Source organism: Fringilla coelebs (assembly GCF_963513975.1).
Source record: "Fringilla coelebs genome assembly, chromosome: 2".
NCBI classification, from domain to species: domain Eukaryota; kingdom Metazoa; phylum Chordata; class Aves; order Passeriformes; family Fringillidae; genus Fringilla; species Fringilla coelebs.
In genome coordinates, this window is record NC_140029.1 from 39,967,902 (window position 1) to 39,988,894 (window position 20,993).

The window sequence follows — 20,993 nt, forward strand, 5'->3', positions numbered from 1 at the left end:
ATACAGGAGCTCTTTCCATAACCCCTTGGAATATCTTTTCATCTCTGTGGTGGAGTGCAGCACATGCTGAAAGCCTCCTATCTTCTGCAGCTGAGGTATCCTTTGCTTTTCATCGCCCTCTGATTTTTTGTCTTCAGCCGCTGGATTTTTGGCAGTATTTGGCTTAAGCAAATAGGATTACATTTCAGTAGCTGATGGTTTCTAGTCGAGGAACATACTAAATGTGGGACATAATGAGGATCGTACAAAGAAACATTTCTGCAAAGCACAGGAAAATTACTCGAGTCGAGCAACGGAAGAAGACATTCTGCAAATGCAATCAGGGCTGCTAGAAATGCAAAATTCAACAGATTGGGAATGGGTTGCACGACAAGTGTGATTCTGTTTAAAGGCATTCGTACAGTTTTTGAGAGAAACTGTGGTTATATATGCAAACAGCAAGGGGAAAACAATGCCCTTGAATACACAGCATTCAGCTTGCCAGATGAAGATTCAGAAATATTGATTCATTCATTCCTGGTAAATAAAAACTTGTTTCATTAATAATTTTATCTGCTAATTGAAAGCTAAACTAAAACCGGAATAGCATGTTTATTTGGCATCTGCTATGTACAGACATGGATATGTATCTTGTCCTGATGTTGTAGGATGTTAGTGCATGTATGTGGCATGTTGTGCATGTGTGCATGCAGTTGTAATGTTAAAGCTTAAAATTCATATTCCTTATATCATTTAGATTTGTACTGAGAGCTCTGAAGTTTCCACTCTGTAATTGTTGTAGAAGATTGTCTGCTCTTAGATCTTTCTAAACATACTCTTGGAATGTATTTGGCACTTGGACTGAGGAACAACTGATGGTTATGTTATTTGAAAAAACTAAGGGAGGCATTGTTGAGGAAACAGTAACCCAGCATTTAAGGTTTATTTTTTTCTTATGGATTCAAGTGTATTTTTTTCCCTCTGAAATGGTTTAACTGTTCTATTTCTGTTTAACTTCCTGAAAGGGATACAGGAGCATTCTAGAAGGAAAAAAAAATGGTTAAAGGTAGCAATAACTGTTTCCTGAACCTGCTTTGCTCTGAAAGGCTTTCTAGGTGTTTCCTGATGTAAAGAAACCAGGCTTTAAAGTGAGACTGTGGTCTCTGTACCCCCCAGGTTTGTGACGTGTTCGTGCGTCGGGTATATTACATTTAGGCTTGAGGGGGTGGAATCTCAAGAACTAACTAATGTGCATAACTTGCTTCACAATTGGGCTAGTTAAGGATTTTAATATTAATTCAAACCAATTTGAGTTCACTTGCTAATTGCTTTGTCACTGGCTCAGTAGTTGGGATGAGAGGGGCGTGGTACGCTGAAATAGCTGGACAGATTTTGAGCTTGTTATCTTGCTGGCATGCCCATGCTGTGCAACTGCAGCTATGGAAAGTCTTTAGAAATTTCATAAAGCTTTTGTTGCCTTTGTGCTGTTCAGGTCCTTTTTTTTTTTTGCTGAACTGAAATTTAAGGGAAAAAACAGGTGTGTGGTTGCACATATGTGTGAATCTATCTCTATACACGTGTGTATATGTATGCACACATATAGGTGTATTTCTATTCATGGATACACACACAAGCTTCTAGGAGAGAACACAGAATAATCTGAACTGTCTTCAGCTGCTTTAAATAACTTACAGTATGTATATTACCCTTCATGATAGCATTGCATTTGCTTAATATAGTTTGATATTACAAATAAAATGGCTTCCTCTGGGTATTAGAAGCCTTTTTTCACTGTTAGCCATTTTTAAGTTAGCCTCATACAGAATAGTGTTAGAAATTTGTTAAATTCTGTGTAATGAGGACTTTCAATGACTTTGGTAACCCATTGAATTTAAGACCTAACACCCTTACTGGCTTAGAACTCTACATATAGTTAGGTGAGTTAATGAAGAAATACTTCTTTTTTTAAATGTAATATGACTTACTGTAACTTGGAGTATGCAGTGAAATGTTTTTGTATATGTTTTTTCTTTGTTTCACATGGTACTGTTCAGCAATTATTTTTCTTTAATTTTGTCCTACAGAATTGGTACAAACTGGCAAGATGTGCTTAATCTGCCATTTGCAACTGAAGTTCTGCATCTGTCTCTTAGGGTGTTGAATTTTTTCCGACTTCAAAATGTCTAGATGCTTTTAAATAATGACATTATTTTTTTGAATTTTCCTGTATGGCTTTGGTAGGTTGGCTTAACTGGAAGTAGTGGATTTAGATAAGATATTTTCCGGGGAAAATACCTGAATATTAGTATGAAGGAGTGTGCGGAATCAAGGAGTCAGAATGACTTCCTGTTCTTTGTAATGGACCAGAGTAGTCCAGACAAATAAAAGTCAGGGTTTTACAAGAAAAAAGCAGGACTCTGTTTAAAGGTCATGCTCTTGATAGTCAGAGCTGGCACTGGCTATTGCTTTCTTAGGTGTTGTCTGAGGCTGGGGAGCAGGTACTACAGATTTAGCCCTGAAGATTGGGAAGGAGGGGGAAAATACTGCAACCCTGGCAACAGTGACAAGTGATTTTATGGAACTTGTCGAAGTATATAAGAGTTGTATCTCTTAAATTACATAATGTCTGTATGCTTTGCTATGAGAGCTGGCTTGTCTGGTTCTTTCCCTTCCAAAGTGGTGTCTTTCAGGGGGACAAATTGTCTTGCTGCTCATCGAGAAGCTGTGCACGGAGGTGGAGGCTCCAGGAATCTCATCTCTGAAGAGAACCTGTATGGCCAAGACCAAGAGTGACACCAAAGGCAGTGTCACTTGCTTGTGTTGTTTTTTATTTTGGTGATTGTTGCAACAGATGCAAGTGGGTGTGTGGTTTCATCTCTTTGTCTGTGCTGTAACAGATCTGAGCTGCGATGTCTTAGCTTAGCCTCTTTGGCTGTGCCTCCTATCACGTCTGCTTAGCCACTTTGGATCAAATATCTCCTGATACAGAGCTATTGTCAAAACACCAGTGAATTTCAGGGAGTCCTTTCATCAAACACATTGATCCTCTTGTAAAATCAATGTTGAAAACCAGAAAATTTCCAGTGAAAAGGAAACTCTCAGGAAGTAGCTCCACTTGAAGAAAAAATCACCTCCTCTAAGAAGAAAGTAAGGAGGCAGGGGCAGTTGATTTAGCATATTATTTACCCTTTAACCCAGATGTCAGGAGGTTAAATCTAAAATCTAATTAAAGTTTTATCTTAAGAGGACCTGTTCTTTTGATTGCTTGAAGGAAAGATAAAATGAAGCCCATGTGAGAATAAAATGAAGCCCATGTGAGAATAAAATGAAGCCCATGTGAGTACAGTTTATTTCTGTCCATCTCATGTCATTCAAACTTGCAATGAAAATGGTGTAGCTTAGCTTTAGGCATATTTCTAACCTATCACTTTGTGTTGCTAGAACATGGGGTCTCGTAGGGTCTTTAGGTCCACATGGATAAGGATCTTTATTTTAATAAAATATTATAAATTTAGTTTGAGATGCTGTTAAAAGTTGCACCAAAATTAATGAAATTGTATTATCCCCAAATGCCCATCTTAGGAAAAATTATTTTTGGCAAGTATTGAGAAAACATTTTAATGTGCTTAATTTTGTAGTAAGTTGAAGGATATAGTTTCAGAATGCTAGCTTGAATTTTTATTTACTTTACTTAATTTTTCTCAATTTTCCTGTGATTTGAAAAAAAATTAATCTTCAGAACAATAGTGCACATTATTTCTTTTTCTATTCATATGCTTGTTTTGTTTGGTTAGTTTTTTGTTTTGGGTTTTTTTTTTTGGTTTTTTGTTATCACTGTATAAGCAAACATTATCTTAGAGTCAAATGTTAGCATACAAGTTAGGTCCTAAACAGCTGTTTTGGGTGGCTGATAAAGGTGGAAAATGAGCAAGGGTAAATGATGTGGTGATAACAGAACTAGCAAAATTTAAAAAGTTTGAGGCTTGCTAACAAGCCCCTTGAAGTATTTGGTGATGGAAGAAGCTGGGGTAAGTGGGCTACCATCACCTGTGGAAGAGCTAGAAAATTCTGAAGTGAGACAGACTACATGGAAGGACATTCACATTTTTTTACATATTTGTCTGAAAATTGCAGAAAACAACTCCTCTTTTCCCATGCTTGAAATGCTTTCTGCTCAGTTTGCTTCTAATGGCCCATCCAGCACTGGCATTTCTCTCATTAAGCTTTAGAACCTTGTACTTTGGTAAACCTACTTAAGCTAGTATGATGGCTGTAGCTTGTGCAAGATGGGGCCTGATAATTTTAAGTAGTCTTTAAATTTGTTATGTCTGGTGTTGAAAATATCTGTTATTTAAATTGCTCTTACACAATTTCTGAAAAGAAATGTGGGGAATTTTGAAATAGTATGTGCACAACTTTTAATAGGGTAGATTTAGGTGTTGGCTGGAAACAGAACCTGCTGCATTTTAGTAGCTGCAGTGTCTTAGTCTGTGTCGCCAGTTGACTTGACAGCAGCATCATCATTAGGTGTTCCTGAGTTTTTTGGTGACTGCTTTTCCTGTGCTGCTCATGAGTCATCAGGTTTATTAATAAACTCTGACATCTTTTAAGATACACCAGAGTCTGGGCATGTGGGAAGATTGACTAATGACAGCAGTGAGCTACATCATTCTGGAAATAACTCCACAGGAGACACTCAAGTTGCAGATATTTTGATTTCAAAATAAACTATATATGTATAATTTTTTTTTTTAAAGATTCTTCTTAATTTAATGTGTTGTGTTTTAAATAAGCCTTGAGGCCTTCATTTACTGAACAGCTTATATTGAGGTGTGTTCTTGCTGTCTGAATTTGCATGTTAATATCAACTTGTTTATATGAGGTAGAAAGGTTCAGTAGAAATATATAAAAGGAGAGAGTTCTGAGGAAGTAATTGTGCTGAGTAAGTGGAAGTTGTTTTATTTTAATATGCTCAAACAGCTTATGCAGCAATTCTGTAATGGTGTGCAGACAATTTGTTTGAGTTAGTCTGTTGTTACACTCTCATAACTTGCTTTAACTTGTAACTGTATTACCAGTGGCTTTTATTCATCAGCAAGGGGAGCATTAGGCTTCATTAGGCCTCTTAATGAGGAAGAAACAGATATGTATGAGTACAGCATCTAACTGTGGCATGGGGTTTTTCATGGGTCACTTGAGTTAGAGCACTCCTTTTATCTCCTTTCATCTTACTGCTCTGGCTGAATAAAAACCTGGCGTCTGATGTGCTGACTTGTAGTCTTGGCTAAATCTCCTGATGGTTTCTGTAGACTTCTTTTGTTTTGACCTTTCATAGATTCCTTTGGGAAGAATGCTCAAATGTCCATCTGCTCATACCTCTCTGCCCTCTCAGCAGGGGAAATTGCAGCACATATTCACCAAGTGCGTAGTACCTACATCAAGTACACATCTTTGAAAGATGCATGAGAGGACTATCAGAAACAAGTACTCAGTGCCCTGGCATGCAGAAGATAAGGTTAAGCATTTTATCTTCAGGAAAAAAGTCTTCAGGCCTGGGGAAAAAATAAGGATAGTTGGTCAAGTCTACATGTGTAATCCATTGTTCATCCATGACAAAATGTGTTGGACTAGCACAGAAAGATAGCCAACCCAAAAAAATGGCACCAGTTTACATCCAGGTGGAAAACATGTTCCCTTTGAATATAGCAGGAGGGTATTTTGTGCTGAAAGAAGTCAAAATGTGTGGAGCTAAAAAAACTCCAAAGAGCAACACAACCCATCAAACAAACAAAAAAACCCAAATAAAAAACAACCAACCAAAAAAAACCCTAAACCACCCTAAAAAACCCATACAAAAAACTCCTGAAGTCCCCCTGTAAAGTTTTGGATGGATTTAAGGAATGAGAAGAAGACTCGTGTGGTGGAGAAGCTGCACAGGTGGGGCTTTTAAGACTGGAGTCTAGACTTCATGAGCAAATGGAAAGGAGTTCACATCTCTGCTCCTCTTTCTTGATGAATACTTCTTTCCACTTGCTTTAGGAACAGCCCGAATGCTCCTTTGACTCATCTGTAGATGTAGGTACCCTGTTCTGTCATGAAATTAAATGCAGCTAAAGAAAATCATAGAATCATGGAGTCCTTTGGTTTGGAAGGGACACCTTCCCCTAGCAGGTTGTTCAGAGCCCCATCCAACCTGGCCTTGAACACTTCCAGGCATCTTCCCACACTTCCCCTTCCTCCCCCATCCTCAAGCTTGCTTGGCACAGAACTACTTCCATTTGAGAGATTGTTAGACGTGGGAGTTTGATCCACTTTTTGTGTGTATGTTCTGCCCTGTTAGTGTCTGATAGTCATAAGGTCCTGTCCAGTTAGGAAAAAAGCCATCTTTAGTCCAGTGCTGTTCCCACAGTCAGTCTGCTTGTGTATGTCCTGTCTGTAGGGACATATGTCAGAACCACAGTTAATTCAGAAGTGCAGTTTTAATCTTGACATCTCCTATTTGTTTTGTTTATTTTCTTTTATTTTTTCCTCTGGGATCTTAAAGAAGTCTGGTTTTGACCAAAAACATGAATGGTATGAAATTATTGCATCACAAGTTGATACTTCCTAGATAATGGTATGTAGATGTGTGACATGGACAAAAGTTAATCTGTATTTTGTTTGGCCCTGCTGTGATTTTACACTTGTTTTGATTTTTATTTGTCACATTGCAAGAGTGCCCAAACCAAGCTACTGTACAATGAGATATGCCATGTCTGTGTTGACAGCTTTAGCCAAATTCTTATTCTGTGAAATAAAGCTTTTAAAAAATGCATTGTGCAGAATCACTATGGATCCAATAGAGATGCTCACTGCAAGAATCCTTTAACTTTATACTGCTGCTAAAAGAAAGGTGTTTTTAGTCCAGCTCCTTGAGTGGTAGTACAGACCTCTACATTGGTGTTACTTTTTTTCATTGATGCAACCTACTCATGATTGAGATCTCTTCTGTGTAGTATCTCAGCATTTCTGTCCTATCCAGGCTACTTAACTCTCTCCATAAAAATAGTGTTTTGAGAGTAATTTTCCCTGCAATGCAAAATTTAAGATTGTATCATTCGTACTGATTTAGAGATACCTCTACAAAGAGTGGTTGCTGTTCTCCCTGTTATGAAATAGGCTTATTTCTTGCTTTGCCAAAGAAAGTGAACATGAGAAGTTGCGTAATGTGGAGCACACTCCTACCTATTCTTATTTACCTATTCTAAATGTCTTACACATTTTCTTTTCTAATCCCTGTTTCCAATTGAGAATGTTCTCCTTACTGGTGGGACTGCAAATCACACATTTGCAGTGTTTGTCATCGAAGGAGTCTTCCTGAGTTTTGTGTGACTTTTTCTGTTGCATCTGAGTGTAGCATGGATGGCAGGGAATTGCTAGGTGAATTGCATGTTGCATTCCATCTGCTATCAGCCTTTTTCTTGAACTTGTGAATATGTTCTTCCAGGGAAGCACTTATCTGTTGGTCACTTATGAAACTTGGCAGCATTGAGATATGTATAGCTGCAACACTGAATCTTCCACTGCCTTGTGAAATGTTAGCCTTGAATACAGCTGCAAGGCAGGCTGCCAAGTGTGGGAGGGCAGTGCTGGAATATCTCGTACTAATACAGAGGAGAGCAAGAAGTATTGGCTTTTAATGGTCCTTGTCACACTGCTAAGGTGGGTCCATATTTTCAGATGAGATATTGCCTTAAAAATCCAGCCCAAACCAAAACCCAACCGACCAAAGAAACACAACCCCCAAAGCCTTAGCAAAACAAAGCATCAGCCCTCCTCCAGTTACCTATCCTTCTCATTTTTGAATGATTTTTTAAAAGATGCTGTGAGTTGCCAGGGAATTTAGAGATACAAAGTAGAGAGTGTAGCCACAGAGCAGAGAACAGGTGTAGGGTTTTAGCAAATAATATAAAATCCTTCTGTTTTTCCAGATACAGGACATGTAGACCTATAGCAATATTATTCCTTCTTCTCTTGTTCCAGCACCCTGCCCCTCCAACTGCTATAGGTTAGGAGCGGTTCTTTCCCTAGAACAGCTTACAGAGACAAGTTTGGTGCCTGTAATTATAGCTAGTAGGTTTAGTGACCTTGATGCAGATTTTAAGTTGGACTTGAAGCAAGAGAAGTGCCATAAACCAAACTATTCAGATTTTAGGCTGTTCCTACACAGAGGCTGGGCAGTCATCTTTTCTTCCATTAAAGTTCAGAGGAAGTTCTCATATGCTGCCTGTTCCCTTACCATCACTCACTTTTTATTATGTGATGCTGTGCATTAGCTAAGCAAGTTCTTGAAGTGAAAAGTGATTTGAAGGAATCAAATCTTTTGTCTTTTGGGCAGCAGATTGGCTGGATGAATCACTGGGGTATGCTAGAACTACTGAGAACTTTGTTACCTATGCAATTTTGTGATTACTTAGGCTGTTCCTTAGGACTGTATGGTACAAGAAGAGAGCCAAATATTTGGCAGTTGGTAGTGGTGTGAAAACTATGGTTCCTAAAAGTACCATGGGAAGTCCTTCAAGCCACAATGTTTGTAAAAAGATGAATTGCATTGTTTCCATAGTAATGTGAGTTATTTTGCAGATAGGTCTCCAGCTAGTAATTTCCTGCAGTTTTGAGAGATGTGTTGGAAATGCAGTTAGCTTTTGCACAGTGACATTTTCTGTGTGTGCACTATATTCCTGGATTTTCTGTTGATCATTATTGAGGTAACTAACTGACTGATGCAACAGAGTAATTTTTTTGTTACTTTTTTTTTTTTTTTTTAAATGCAGTTAAGGGAGGTTAAAACTGTAGGTCATGTAACGAGATGACAAAAGTTTCATCATGTTTTAAAGTTCTAGTTTTCATCTTTCAGTTTTTGAATGTTACTGTACTATTGGTAAATAGTTTCAATTCACTACTTTATTAAAGTAGCTTAAATATTTTGACTGTGTGATGCCTAGATAAACAATATCTCTTGGGATTTTGTTTGTTTGGTTTGCTTTGATATTTTTCCTGTGTTTTTTTGTTTGTTTGTTTTTCCCCCTAAGTATTTTTAAATTAATTAAATTCTTGAGGTAATCACTAAGTCCTCAACAGAAAATAAATGTTGGAAGTACACATCAATTTGGCAGTTAAGGTCTGTTTCATACAGGATACAGATCCAGAGGTACTGCCTCACACTTCTGTTTTTGTTAAATGAAAGAACCTCTTCTACTGTTCTATCTGTGAGTGAAATGAAAACCAGAAATTACATGAGTCATTCATAAGGAAAAATAGGTTTTATATCTTTAAACTGATGTTGTAAAAATGTTAGCCTGTTGGCTTTCTTCTTGTCATCATTTCTCATCACATTTGGAGAAGCATAGGAAGAATGGCAGGGAAGGAAAATCACATTTATACTGAATTAAAGTAATCCAGATGCATTCAGGAGAAGTACCTGACCAGGGTAAAATAATGTTGCCATTTAGAAGAAGAATCCTTTGTTAAATTAAGCAGAAGGAATACTACTTACAATGTATATAATTTTTAAGTCTTTATTAGTGTGAGTGTTCACAAATGCCTTTTGCATAATAGGGTTGTCCATTTCTGGTTGCAGTTAAGTATAATTGCAGACCATCTCAATGAAACAAATTCCTGTTTGGCAGCTGCATCCTCAAGTAATGGTGTAATTTAGCCTAAGCTGTTCTGTGCTTCCGTTCTCTGAAAACAAAGGGGGCTGGTGCAAAATAAAAAGTGTAACTAAATGTTCTTGAGCTATTGTGTACCTTGCTTTACACAGGAAGATCTGTTTTGTATATTTGACTAAACTGCTGGTTTCCTTCTTAACTCTTAATGAAGCTTCATAAAGTTCTGTTTTCTGGAGTTTGGTTTCTCAGTATGAGAGAGGCAGCTTAAAAAGTACATGGATTGAACTTGTATTTCCTAGAGAAACAGTCAGAAACATAACCAATCATTATTGTCTGGACTATAAATAAATGTTATTATTTCTTTCTGCCCATTCTTTAGCAATGTAGTTGCATTGTGGACACAATTTCAGACTTGTTCAGACTCAGTTTCATGAGTGCAGGCTGAAATAGGAGTATGTTACACAAGAGTGAGAGTGGAGAGAAGAGGAGGAGAAAGGGAAATCAAAGTCTTGGGTCTGAAGAATAAGAATCCTGTGCCTCAAGTTGTGCCTTCTTAAGAATACTAGCAAAAAAGTAGGATAGTTGTGCTTCTCCACAGCTTCATCTGCTTTCTGCAGTTTAAGGTGACTTTCTCTTCTACTAGAGAATAGATAAAGGTTCATGCCAAATTAAATTTAGGATGTGGGTTATATTGAACTGAGATAACTAACTGTCCCAAGAGAACTGAGAAGTGAATGAAGGTGGTGGCTTAGTTTCCACAGCTGTCTGGTTCCTTAGTAGACAGAGAGTCTAAAATAAGGATATGTTTCTCTGGGGAGTTGAATTTTCTCTCAGATGTATTTTTGCTTGGTAAATACAGCTACTGAGGTTTGAGAACTTGGAGGTTGCAACTCATTAGTGTTGAAAAGAAACAAAGGGAAAACCAAAATATTCCTCTCAAAACCTGGAGAAAACTGCTCACCACCATTCTTTTTTTTTTCCAGGAGGAATTTAGCTAAAACTAATGTGTGGAGAAGTTGGAGCAGTCAAACCTTAAAAATTTCCAAAAATGTCAGCTAGGTTGCGTACAAAATTCCTTTGCAATTGCACAGAAATTATTCCAATGAAATTGCTGCTTCTTATTTTGCCACTGTATGTGTGTGCTGAACGGTGTCTGTAAGTAGTGCTATGGTAAGAGAGTAGGTTGGGTTAAAAAAACAAAGCTGAAGCGTGACTTGTTGCTTGCCTGGGGAGGTGGTGGAGTCACCATCCCTGGGTGTGTTTAAAAAAAGCCTGGATGTGGCACTCAGTGCCATGGTTCAGGTGAGGTGTTGGGGTATGGGTTGGACGTGATGAGCTTGAAGGTCTCTTCCAACTCAGTGATTCTGTGAATTCTGTGATTGAGTTTATGTTGTAATTAAGGACTGGAATGAAGAGAGCAACCGCTGAGCACTGTTGTAGCCTGGATATCCTGAGGCCAAGAGACACTTCTGCAAGCTGCTCACAAGACAAGGCTGACACCCTGCAGGGTTTTGCACTGGCCAGAGGAGTGAGTGATGGCTGGCTGGTCTTCATGGCTGCAGAACTCTCTTCTTCCTAAGCGTCTTCTCTCAAAACGTTTGAAGATTTTGTTGCACTGTCATCTCTGTGGTTTTGGATGCTGATCAGTCACGGACACCTACAGTGTTGAAGGGCTGTGAGGAGTGAGGAATGAGCACAAATAATGTGCAATACAGGAGTGAGCTAACTGCCTGCAGAGAGGAAACAGGCAGAGGGATATTGGTAGTTGAAGAGTTAAGCTTTTTGGATTCTATTTTGAGTTAGTATCTTTGTAGAATATGTAAGATTTTTACTGTAAAGGCAATTTGGTGTTAAGTGAAACTTTTAATACAGATTTAGCACTAAGATAAAAAAGGTCATGCCCACTCTACCCCCAAAAAAGAGCAGTGTATCTGTTCAGGGAGAATGTCCTTGGTTAGTGGCGGATTGTTAATAGCACCTGAGTAAGTGACATTAATGCAAAAAAATTTAAAAAGCACAATACTTAGGGTTTCATGCTTCTAAAAAGACACTGTTGTCAATAAGTGCCTAATTCTTACCCTAAAAATCTTTTTGAATTATTGAAATCTCGATTTTATACATGCTGTAAAAGATGCAGCCTGTTTTACATAGTAATTTTAGATGTGCACATTCTCTTTTGTGTTTGGCTCATAACCTTAAGGCGTTAAAATGGATCCACTTTTTTTTTTTTTTTTTTTTTTTCCCTTCCCCACCCAGAGGAGTACAGCATGTTTAGGGGCTGGCCTTTGTCTGTCATGCATTCCCACCATAACAGATTTAGCAAACTGCAGCTGAGAAGTTAGACTAGTTTGTGCTTTGTGCTGCTGTGCCAGGGAAAAAGCTTTTGTTTTCACTGAATCACTGGCATGTGGATTACTTTGATGCCAAAAGCCATATAGTTTTGCTGCTGTCTGTATTTTCAATGAAAGAATGCAGGCAAGAACAAACAGAAATCCTAAGAAAGAGCTTACTGTAGAATCTTCACAGAAAGGCAAGGATGCAGGTCCTTGTGAAGTGCAAGCAGAGAGTCCTGTGCTTGTGCTGGTAAGAATTCTTTAAACAAGCTGCCTCTTCCCTTTAATAATTCCAGTTCTCTCTGTCAATGAAAAACTTCTTAATCTGATGCAGATGAGAAGTTCCAGCATTCTTACTTGTGAATATTTTGCATTTAAGATTTAGGTTTGGTTCTCTGTGTGTTGTATGCCTTTTTAATTGATTTTTACTGTTCTAGTTTACCAGATCTTTGGTTCTCTTTGAGTGTGACTTTGGAATTTGGCTTTCAGACTAGCTGCTTTTCAGTCTCTTCTGTCTAGCATATTCCTACAGCTCTTTGAACCTAGCATGAAAACTGCATTTGCTTTAAAACTCTTTCTAGCACCTCTGTTTTTTGATTGCCCAGCATATCTTCCAATTAATGTATCTTTGAACTTCCTGCAGTGTGTGTGTAACAGTTAAATTTTACTTAAATGATCAAAGAACTATCTAAATAATTAATGACTACTTCTGTTAAAGCATCTATCTATCTATTAAAGGACTTACTTTTCAATTGTTTCAATGCAAATTATTTAGGAATTTAAAGTTTTAAAATAGCTTCCAGTGAAGGAAAAGGGAAGCTTTCTGTCTGTGGGGGAAATAATCAAATAAGAACTATTTTGTCTGAAACACTGCTAGCACTTAGTTCTGTTGGAACTTTAATAGTACAGCAAGAGAACATAGTAAGTGAGCTGCAATGAATCCTCCAACTCTGTTCAAAGGAAAATTGGTAAATTAGTACTTGTATATCAGTAGAAAGAAGTACTTTGATAGTTCTTACTAAAATTTCAACTTGATTTAGTATTATTTCATGTTTAATTGCTGCTGCTGATTGTCCTCTCTTTGTCTCTCTGTAGTTGAAGTTAGTGGGGTGATCCTCAAATTATAGTGTCCCCCCCTCCCTCTTATTTGAGCTTCACACTATGTATTTAAGAATTTAACTAAAACATTTTGGCCATCTGCATTTAGTAATACTCATCTGTAACTTTTTGGGAATTGTTACTGCATATAACTGAAAGCTTACATGTGTGTTAGTAAGACAAACTTTCTTTTCCTTGTCACTGGTTTGGTTTTTTTTTTTTTTTGGTTTTGTTCTATTCAGAGAGCTGTTAGTAGAATGTGGGATTTTTTTGGATGGGTGTGTTCTGATTTCTGGTCCAGATTTTCATCAGTACAATATGAGCTAATCTTCTGTGTGCTTTCCTGCCTTTGGAATGTTTAACTTTATTTAGAATTGTTTTTATTCCCCCATGAATACTCAGAGAGGATATTAGTGTTTCTGCAGATACTTGGAGTACTGCAGCTAATCAGCAAGGCACATGTACTTATTTAAGAAGGAAAAAAAGTATAACACAATACTGTGTTTACTTATCATCATTTATTAAGCACCTCTTTATAATTTTTCAAATACAACTTAATTTAATGTTCATGGACTAATACACCTCCAGTGTTTGCTCTCATTTTTTCATTTTTGGGTGAAGTGCATGCGTTCAACACAAAGGTCAATATTTAAAGGGAAGAGCATTTAGGTTTTGCATAGGTCACATTAAAAATGTCTTCACTGTCATTTCAGTTACTATTTTGTTCTTAATCTGTTTACACACATATATATATATGTATATATATACACACAAGTTTATATATAGCATAACTATAGATCCCTTTTGTCTAGTTATTGGGCAAAGCTAGATTAAGTAACCTGCAGCAAGTGTGCTGCCAGGCACAAAGCAAAAAGTAAGGTCTGTTTGATTTGACATTGACATTTGGGTCATTTTTATTTCATTGGGCTGTGATGTTGCAGTCAATTTTTATTGGCACAGTGAAGGTAGGTACCCTGTGGTTGCTGCAGGGTGCAGTGAGGAAATAACTAAGACTGACAAAGTTGCTAGTTGCTGTAACAAATTCTAAACGGCATAATTTCTTGTTTTCTGGGTTAAACCCCTGGGAATTACATTAGATAGCAATCCTCAAAAGCATATGAAACAGTAGACTTCTGGTTTACTCCAGAAATACTTCTCATTGACTATTGTCTGAAATAGTTTTTCAAGTGTGGATGTATTCCTTTTGTGCAAATATGATGTGATTTGCCTAGCACTCAATTTAAGTATTCTTTATAAAGATGAGATAGAATCAACTGTCAGGAAGCAACAGGTTTTTTTGGATATTAATTTATGTCATATTAATTTAACTTTTTTAACTGTAGTTCACTGAGAGTCTGTTGGAGTGTTGAGGGAGCTGGGTATCTATAACTGGAAGCATCCCATGTGTTATTGAACCAATGTTATTTGATTGAGTGCTGTGCCAGAATTAACTTTTCCTGATTAGGTGGGTGGGTGGGTTCACAAGAGTCATCTGCTGCTTTCAGTGCCAGTATGTCAGTATGTGTGCTCCTTTGTGGCCCTGTGATTTGAATTACATCGTGTCATAACTTTGCCCTTGAGGTTAACAAGCAAGAAGAGCCCATGGAAAAAGCATTTAGATTTTCCAGGTGGTGCCTCAAAACCCTGCTTGGGATGAGCTGCTGTTGTTGTGCTAGCTGTTGCAGAAGTTACTGCATGAATATTCCTGCTGTCCAGCTGCATTTTGATAGTCACAAGTAGTAACTGCTTATCAAAACAGATGGTGTTTCTGGGAAGTTGGATCTTTTGGAGGTCATCTTTCTGCTTGGAAACTTGCTGGCTGTATGAAATGTAATAGTTAAAAGTAAGCTCTAGAATACAAATAATTTCTTGAATTCATTTTTAAAACCTCAAGCAATTTATTTTCTGTTTATTATGGGATAGTAAGATACATGGGGCTGTTACCCATGTTTATTATTAAATAATCTCATTGTATGTCCACAGTGGCTTTCCTCAGGCCACTATTAAGAAATACATAACACCTATTCATCTATTTATGTGCTGCTTTCTGCTAGTGCCTGTAGCTCCATTTTACTCCTTATGGGAACTTGTTTATTTGCAGGTGTATAAGCCAAACATATTTTTATAAGGTAAATCATGTTCTGTAGCAGGAGGCTAACAATCTTCAGTGTGCTTAGACTTACCATCTTTTGTTTTCTGAGAAGAGAATTGGACAATAACAATTGTCTCAATTTAAGCATGCAAGAAACACATGTCCTGTGGGGGTTTTTTTCTGTAACATGTAGTGTAGGTAATCACTGAACTCTTAGCTTTAAATTTATTTTATCTGATGAATTTTGACACTGCTTGTCCAAATATATATACTGTATTCTGACAGATTAAAATGCTTGCTGTGTGGGTGTCATGACTGCTGTTTTGAAATATTTCCTATTTCTGATAAGTTTCCATGCTTATAATACTCAGACAAAACCCAAAGTGGTATGGCAGAAAATTTGCTCTTTTATCTTTCAAAAATATAGCATTGGCTGGCTCGGGAGCAGCCATGAACGCCTATGCTCTTGGCATTTTCCTAGACTACAGGAATAAAAATGCTGTTGGCTGCAGATTAATAGGAAAAGTTAAGCTTTATTGTAAAGACTGACTTTTAGTGCCTATAAACTTGATATTGCAGTTTTAACTGGGCTGAGTTTTATCTGTGTCTGCTGGTCCATAAATGATATTTAACAATCGTGTAACTACCCATCATATTTTCTTTTATATCACATGAAGTAATAGACCAGATTTTTTTTTTAAGTGTAGAAGAGCCTGAGAGAGAATCTGCTTCCTTGTGCTGTTTTATGTCTGGCTAAATGCCAGTATCAGTGTGTTGTTTATTGTTTTCTTTTTCATATCTGGTCCAAACTGATAAAACATCCTCTTCCTTTTGAATCTGACAAATGACTAAGAAAGAAATGAGTAACATTTAGGAGAAACCCAAGGAAGCAAATTCTTCATTAATTTTTACATAAATGATATTTCTGCAAATCAAGTACCTGATTAAATAGGAGAAGTCTGTATTTAAGACCTCAGCTCCAGTGAGCTTTAGATTCTTTAAAAGCTTCTCATGAAGGAGAATTTTTCTTTTTAATCTTGTGTTTACAGCATGCAAACAAAATGTAAGCAAAGCTTATATTCTTTTAAGATTCCTTTTAATGAATTTTATAGTTGTGGTAAGCCAGTTTTGTGACTACAGGGCAAAGAGAGGCATTTGCAATTAACTGGATGATTTTTAAAGCTGCATTTTTGGGTTTTGAATTAGCTGTGCCAGACAAGTGTGTGTTTGCATGCCCATCAAATAATTTGAGTTGCATTTTCTTTAAAGGCAATCCTTTTCTTCTGGTTTTGCTGGTGAAATGAGAGAAGCCAGAACTAGCTTTCTCCAGCCTTCATCTGTCACCTTCCCAAGAGAATTAACAGGAAGATTGCCATAGCTCTTCAGCACCAGGGAGAAGTGGATGAGAGTGCTGTTCATGTGCAGCACCATTTCAAAATCCATTACCCATTCGAGATGCCAGCTTTCCCTTGCTACCAGGCTCTGGAATTGGGTCTGTGATCTATCCACTTGCTAGTTGAGATAGTAGCTGTCCTGCTTTGGGAGCTTTCTGACAATATTGACCAAGCACGTGTTTATTCTTTCCTTTGAAAGCTCCCCAGATTGGCACCAGTGGCCACACAGCATCTGATCAGCATTTCAGACTCAATCTGACTGGAAGGCCCCTGGTTGGAAGGAATTCTCTCAAGCCAGATCACCTCCTCATATCTGTCACAAGAGCTCTGGCTCAGTTGCTGGTGTTTGTGTGAGAAGGCCACTTCTCAGAAACATGCCCCAAGAGAGGGGAAGGGTCTTTCTGGTGTCAGCTCTGCCTTTAATTGCTTTAAGGCAATTGTGAAGCCAGACCTTTTCAGCTAACTGCAGAGACTGTCTATACAAATCAAATGGTCTTTCTCTGCACAGTTTAATTTGCAGTATTTATTTTTGTTTCTCCCAAAGGTTGGTCATCCTGCACCACTCTCAAACCAACCTGTCACCACAGCAAGTGGTGTATAATTTCTCATGACAAACTCTTGAGAAGGAGTGGTCACATGGGAAAGGCAAACTTGTCCAAAAGGAGTGACTGGACCACATTGCTGTATAGTCTCTAAACCTTTCTTTAATGTAAGAAAGAGTGTAATCCATAAGAGCTCAGGCTCAGTGGTTGGCAGGTGGGCATCGTGCTTGCCTGGATAGGTAGAGAGAGACCTGTCACTGAAAGTGAGAGAAAGGTGAGCAAAGGGTGTTTTGTTTTCTGACTGATGTGTTGCCTGTACTTCACTTATAGACCAGTAAAGTTTGAAATGCTCTTTGTAACCTGTTATCTCTCTGTGCTTAAGGAAGAAAATCTGTAATGGACAGTTATTGCCTTAGTGAATGAGTTGGGAGAGGTGAAGTTACTGTAATTTATTTGGAATCAGAACTGGTTATGACAATCCTTTGGAGTGGGGCTGCTCAACCTGAAATTTTGTGAAGGGGTAGTTTTGCAGTGTCAGTACATAGGAAATGTTTCAAATAGTTGGGTAGACAAGGTGCTAAGGAAGTGTGGAGCACATAATTTCATCAGCTTGGGATTCACTGCAGCAGTCTGAGCACTCAAATGCAAACTTGCAACCAAAATATTTTGTGTAATTAGTACATTAGAGAAAATGTAACCTTCTCTTAGGTTGTGTTGGCCTTATGCTTTTCTGAGCTAAATTGTCCAACCATTTCAGCTACAGAAGGGTGCATCAACATCAGCCTTTTCTGATGGACACTGGCATTAGTTCTTGGCTTTGTGATAACTCACGTTCATGAATGACAGGAGAAGATGAGGCAGTAGCTGGGGTTCAGGTGAGAAGCTCTCCAAACGTGTGAGAGTACAATATGGAGTGAACTGAACAGCCCTTCTCTATCTCATCTGAGCAGAAAGATGTCAAACACAGCATAATAATCTTGGCTTTTAGAAGTATTGGTCTGTGCTGAGTATGTTGTTATATAGCTAATCAACTTCTAGTAAATCCTTCCTGTGTGATTGTAAATGCTAGCTATTTTTCTTAACAAAGCCACAGTTTGTTCATAATTTTTGGTAGATTTTTCCAGACTTTGCTTTTTTTGCCTCTTCAGCTGTTATGCTTTGTTATGTTCCCACATTTTTCTTGCCAATAAAACTACTGTGTGGTAGGTATGGGGGAATCTCAGATAGCTTTTAAATAGCCTGTGAACGAAGCCTGAAAGCTTTGGTGACATTCTCTGACCAAAGCTTTCCTAATTCCTTGACAAACAAATTTATTCTATTCACTTTTGGATGAAGAAAACACCTGTAGGGTTTCTCAGGCATATTATTAATATACTTGTGATCAACAGCAGTTACTGATAGAGATATTTGTTCTTTGTCAGACAACTAGAATTTGGAAGGTTATTGTCATGAGTTATACAAAACAATATATAAAGCTTGTCTTGTCATTTTACCTATAGTAGTGACAGAAGCTGGTCTTGCTATAACTATCTTTAATATACCTTTCCTGTAAATTAACACCACTGATCTTGAGAAAGTATAATCTGTAAAGTCTCTTGAAATTGTTGCTTGTAAAAAATATGTAATTTTATGTCTGTTACTGTGAAGCTGAATTTTAGTTGCAGAAACTTCAAGCTGGATTGTGACCCCATCTTTGCATTAGTTTGCACACTCCAAGGCAGAGCTGCCTTGTTCGGAGCTCTGTCTAAACCTGCTTTGCCATCTGACCACTTAACAGAATGCTTGGCAGGGTGAAGGTTTTTCTCTGTCTGATTGTGCAGGGGCAGCTGCAATGCCTCATTTGGGGAAAGGAGTTTTAATGTGGAATCAATGCACAGTTACTGAGGAAAGCTACATGTGCAATTAAGGGGGAAGTAGATGGCCTATGGGAATTTTGAAAAAAAAAAAAATAGAAAGAAGGAGAATGTCAATTAGCCTGCCCCTGCTGCAGGTTACTGCTGAATTAAAACACAGCTCAATCTTTGAGCTAAGGTTGTTTTCATTCCTCTTAAACCCAGGTCAGAGAGAGCTTTTTGGGCTGTATCAAGCAGAGGCAACCATCAACATAAGAGACTAGTAATTTTCTTATAATTGTTTTGCAGTGAGAGTACATATGTGATTATGTTAATAAGCTCTGGCTTACTGGATTTTGTGAAATCGTTCTGAGGCAATCAGCATGCTTGTCTCTAATTGTCACTTGCACTTCCCCATATGGTGTAACATGACAAAGTCTGCATGTTGAATACTGTGTGTTTTTGATGTGGGTGCAATATAATCCTGCCAATCTTTTAAAGAGTAACTTCTAGAATTAGTCAACAATTGTAATTTTCCCTCAATATGTCTAAATTTATTTTGATTTTTTCTTTTTTCCTCTAGGCAAAACCAAAACTTATAGAACCAATAGACTATGAAAATGTCATTGTTCAGAGGAAAACACAGATTTTGAATGATCCTCTACGTGAGATGCTACTGTTCCCTTATGATGACTTCCAGGTAATTTAATCCACCCCGTTTTTGTTGTGGGGTTTTTTTGTTTGTTTGGGGTTGGTTTCTTTTTTTACCACAGGTTTTTAGTAGTAGGAGCCATGAGGTGATAGCTTCCTATTTCTTTGTTTCTTAACTCTCTTTAGCTCCAAAAATCTGCACAGAATCTTTGCTGTGAGTCCCATTACCCTGCTTGATTAACTTTTTTGGGTACAGAAAAAATAGCACAATTTCCTCATCTGACCATATTATAAGGTCTACTGCAACTCAACAATTTGGCTGCCTTTTGAAGTAGATGATCAGTCACTTGTAGATATTCCCCCTCCCTTTCCAATGTAGGAAATTATGTGATGACTGTTTAAAAAAAGGATCTGCTTTCTTTAATTGTTAAACTGATTTTTTCCCCCCATTCTTAATAGTGAAGGACATGAACCTGTTCCAATGCAGTCTTCTACTCTTAGCTGCATCATCCCAGCCAAAATTGTGTTCTAGTAAAATACCCCTTCCATAACAGAGTCTCTGACTTGATTAAGCCAGTCTGAAGCAAGCTTTGTGATAATCTTGTTAGTTTTTGTAAAATGACGATGTTTATTGAAATAAATAGTTTATTTCAGTACACTTTTTAAAAAATCTTCTTGTAGATCATGTTAGGATAACTGCCAAGCATCTTAGACTCTGGAGTTGGAGTAAATAGTGAGGAAAGGCTCTTGTCCACATGCCCTACCTGCACTCAAAATGTCTGTTTGAAAAGTATGCAGACACCTGAACAGTTTGTAAATTAATTTTATTCAACCAAGTAGTTGAAGCTAAGTTTGTTTACTGTGGGGAAGGTTGATGATGAGTTGGTATATTTCTACAGAAAGACATTTAAAATCCTATAAATTACATCTTGAATTTGTAATGAATTTTCTCTGGCCTATTGGAGTGTTTACCTGAATGCAGCTGGACTCTCTTTTTAATACAGTCTGGGGACTTCTTTTTCTTTGATTCTGACAGGAATAACTCTACTTGTAGTCTTCCCACTCTCAGCTAAAAATTGTGAGCTTTGGGAAGCTGCAGTTATTTAGAGAGGAGTTTGGGCTTCATGTGTTCCCAGTCACACGTGGAAGTGTACAGGATGGAAGTAAGATTTCTTGAAAAGGATGTTGTACTGAGACAGGTTTTGAATACAGAATCTCTCAGGATGATACCCTACACCTGGTGTTGCTTCGGGACTGAAAAACATGAGTGGGCTACACCACCAAAATCCCCTTCTGCAGTGTGCCTCCTCAGTATCACAGATCAAGAGGAATCCAGGTTACTTCTGCTGAGTGTGCTCTTATCTGATTGACTGGTTCACTTACCAGGGTCATTCTGGTGAACAGCTCTGAATTATCAATGGA

The 20,993-nt window shown here is 37.8% G+C and overlaps 1 protein-coding gene across 6 annotated transcripts in view; it reads left to right on the forward strand.

Moving 5' to 3' along the window:
- DOCK9 (dedicator of cytokinesis 9) overlaps positions 1-20,993 on the forward strand; it is a 112,393-nt gene that overhangs the window by 17,700 nt on the left and 73,700 nt on the right. For 3 of the 6 annotated variants that reach the window (XM_084223403.1, XM_084223399.1, XM_084223401.1), the window contains exon 2: positions 19,504-19,620. In XM_084223403.1, coding sequence (XP_084079529.1) covers positions 19,591-19,620 — 30 coding nt within the window. In that variant the 5' untranslated portion in view covers positions 19,504-19,590. Of the gene's footprint in view, positions 1-11,905; positions 12,213-19,503; positions 19,621-20,993 lie in introns of those variants that run through there. The other 3 variants (XM_084223400.1, XM_084223402.1, XM_084223398.1) reach the window with 3 other exon arrangements.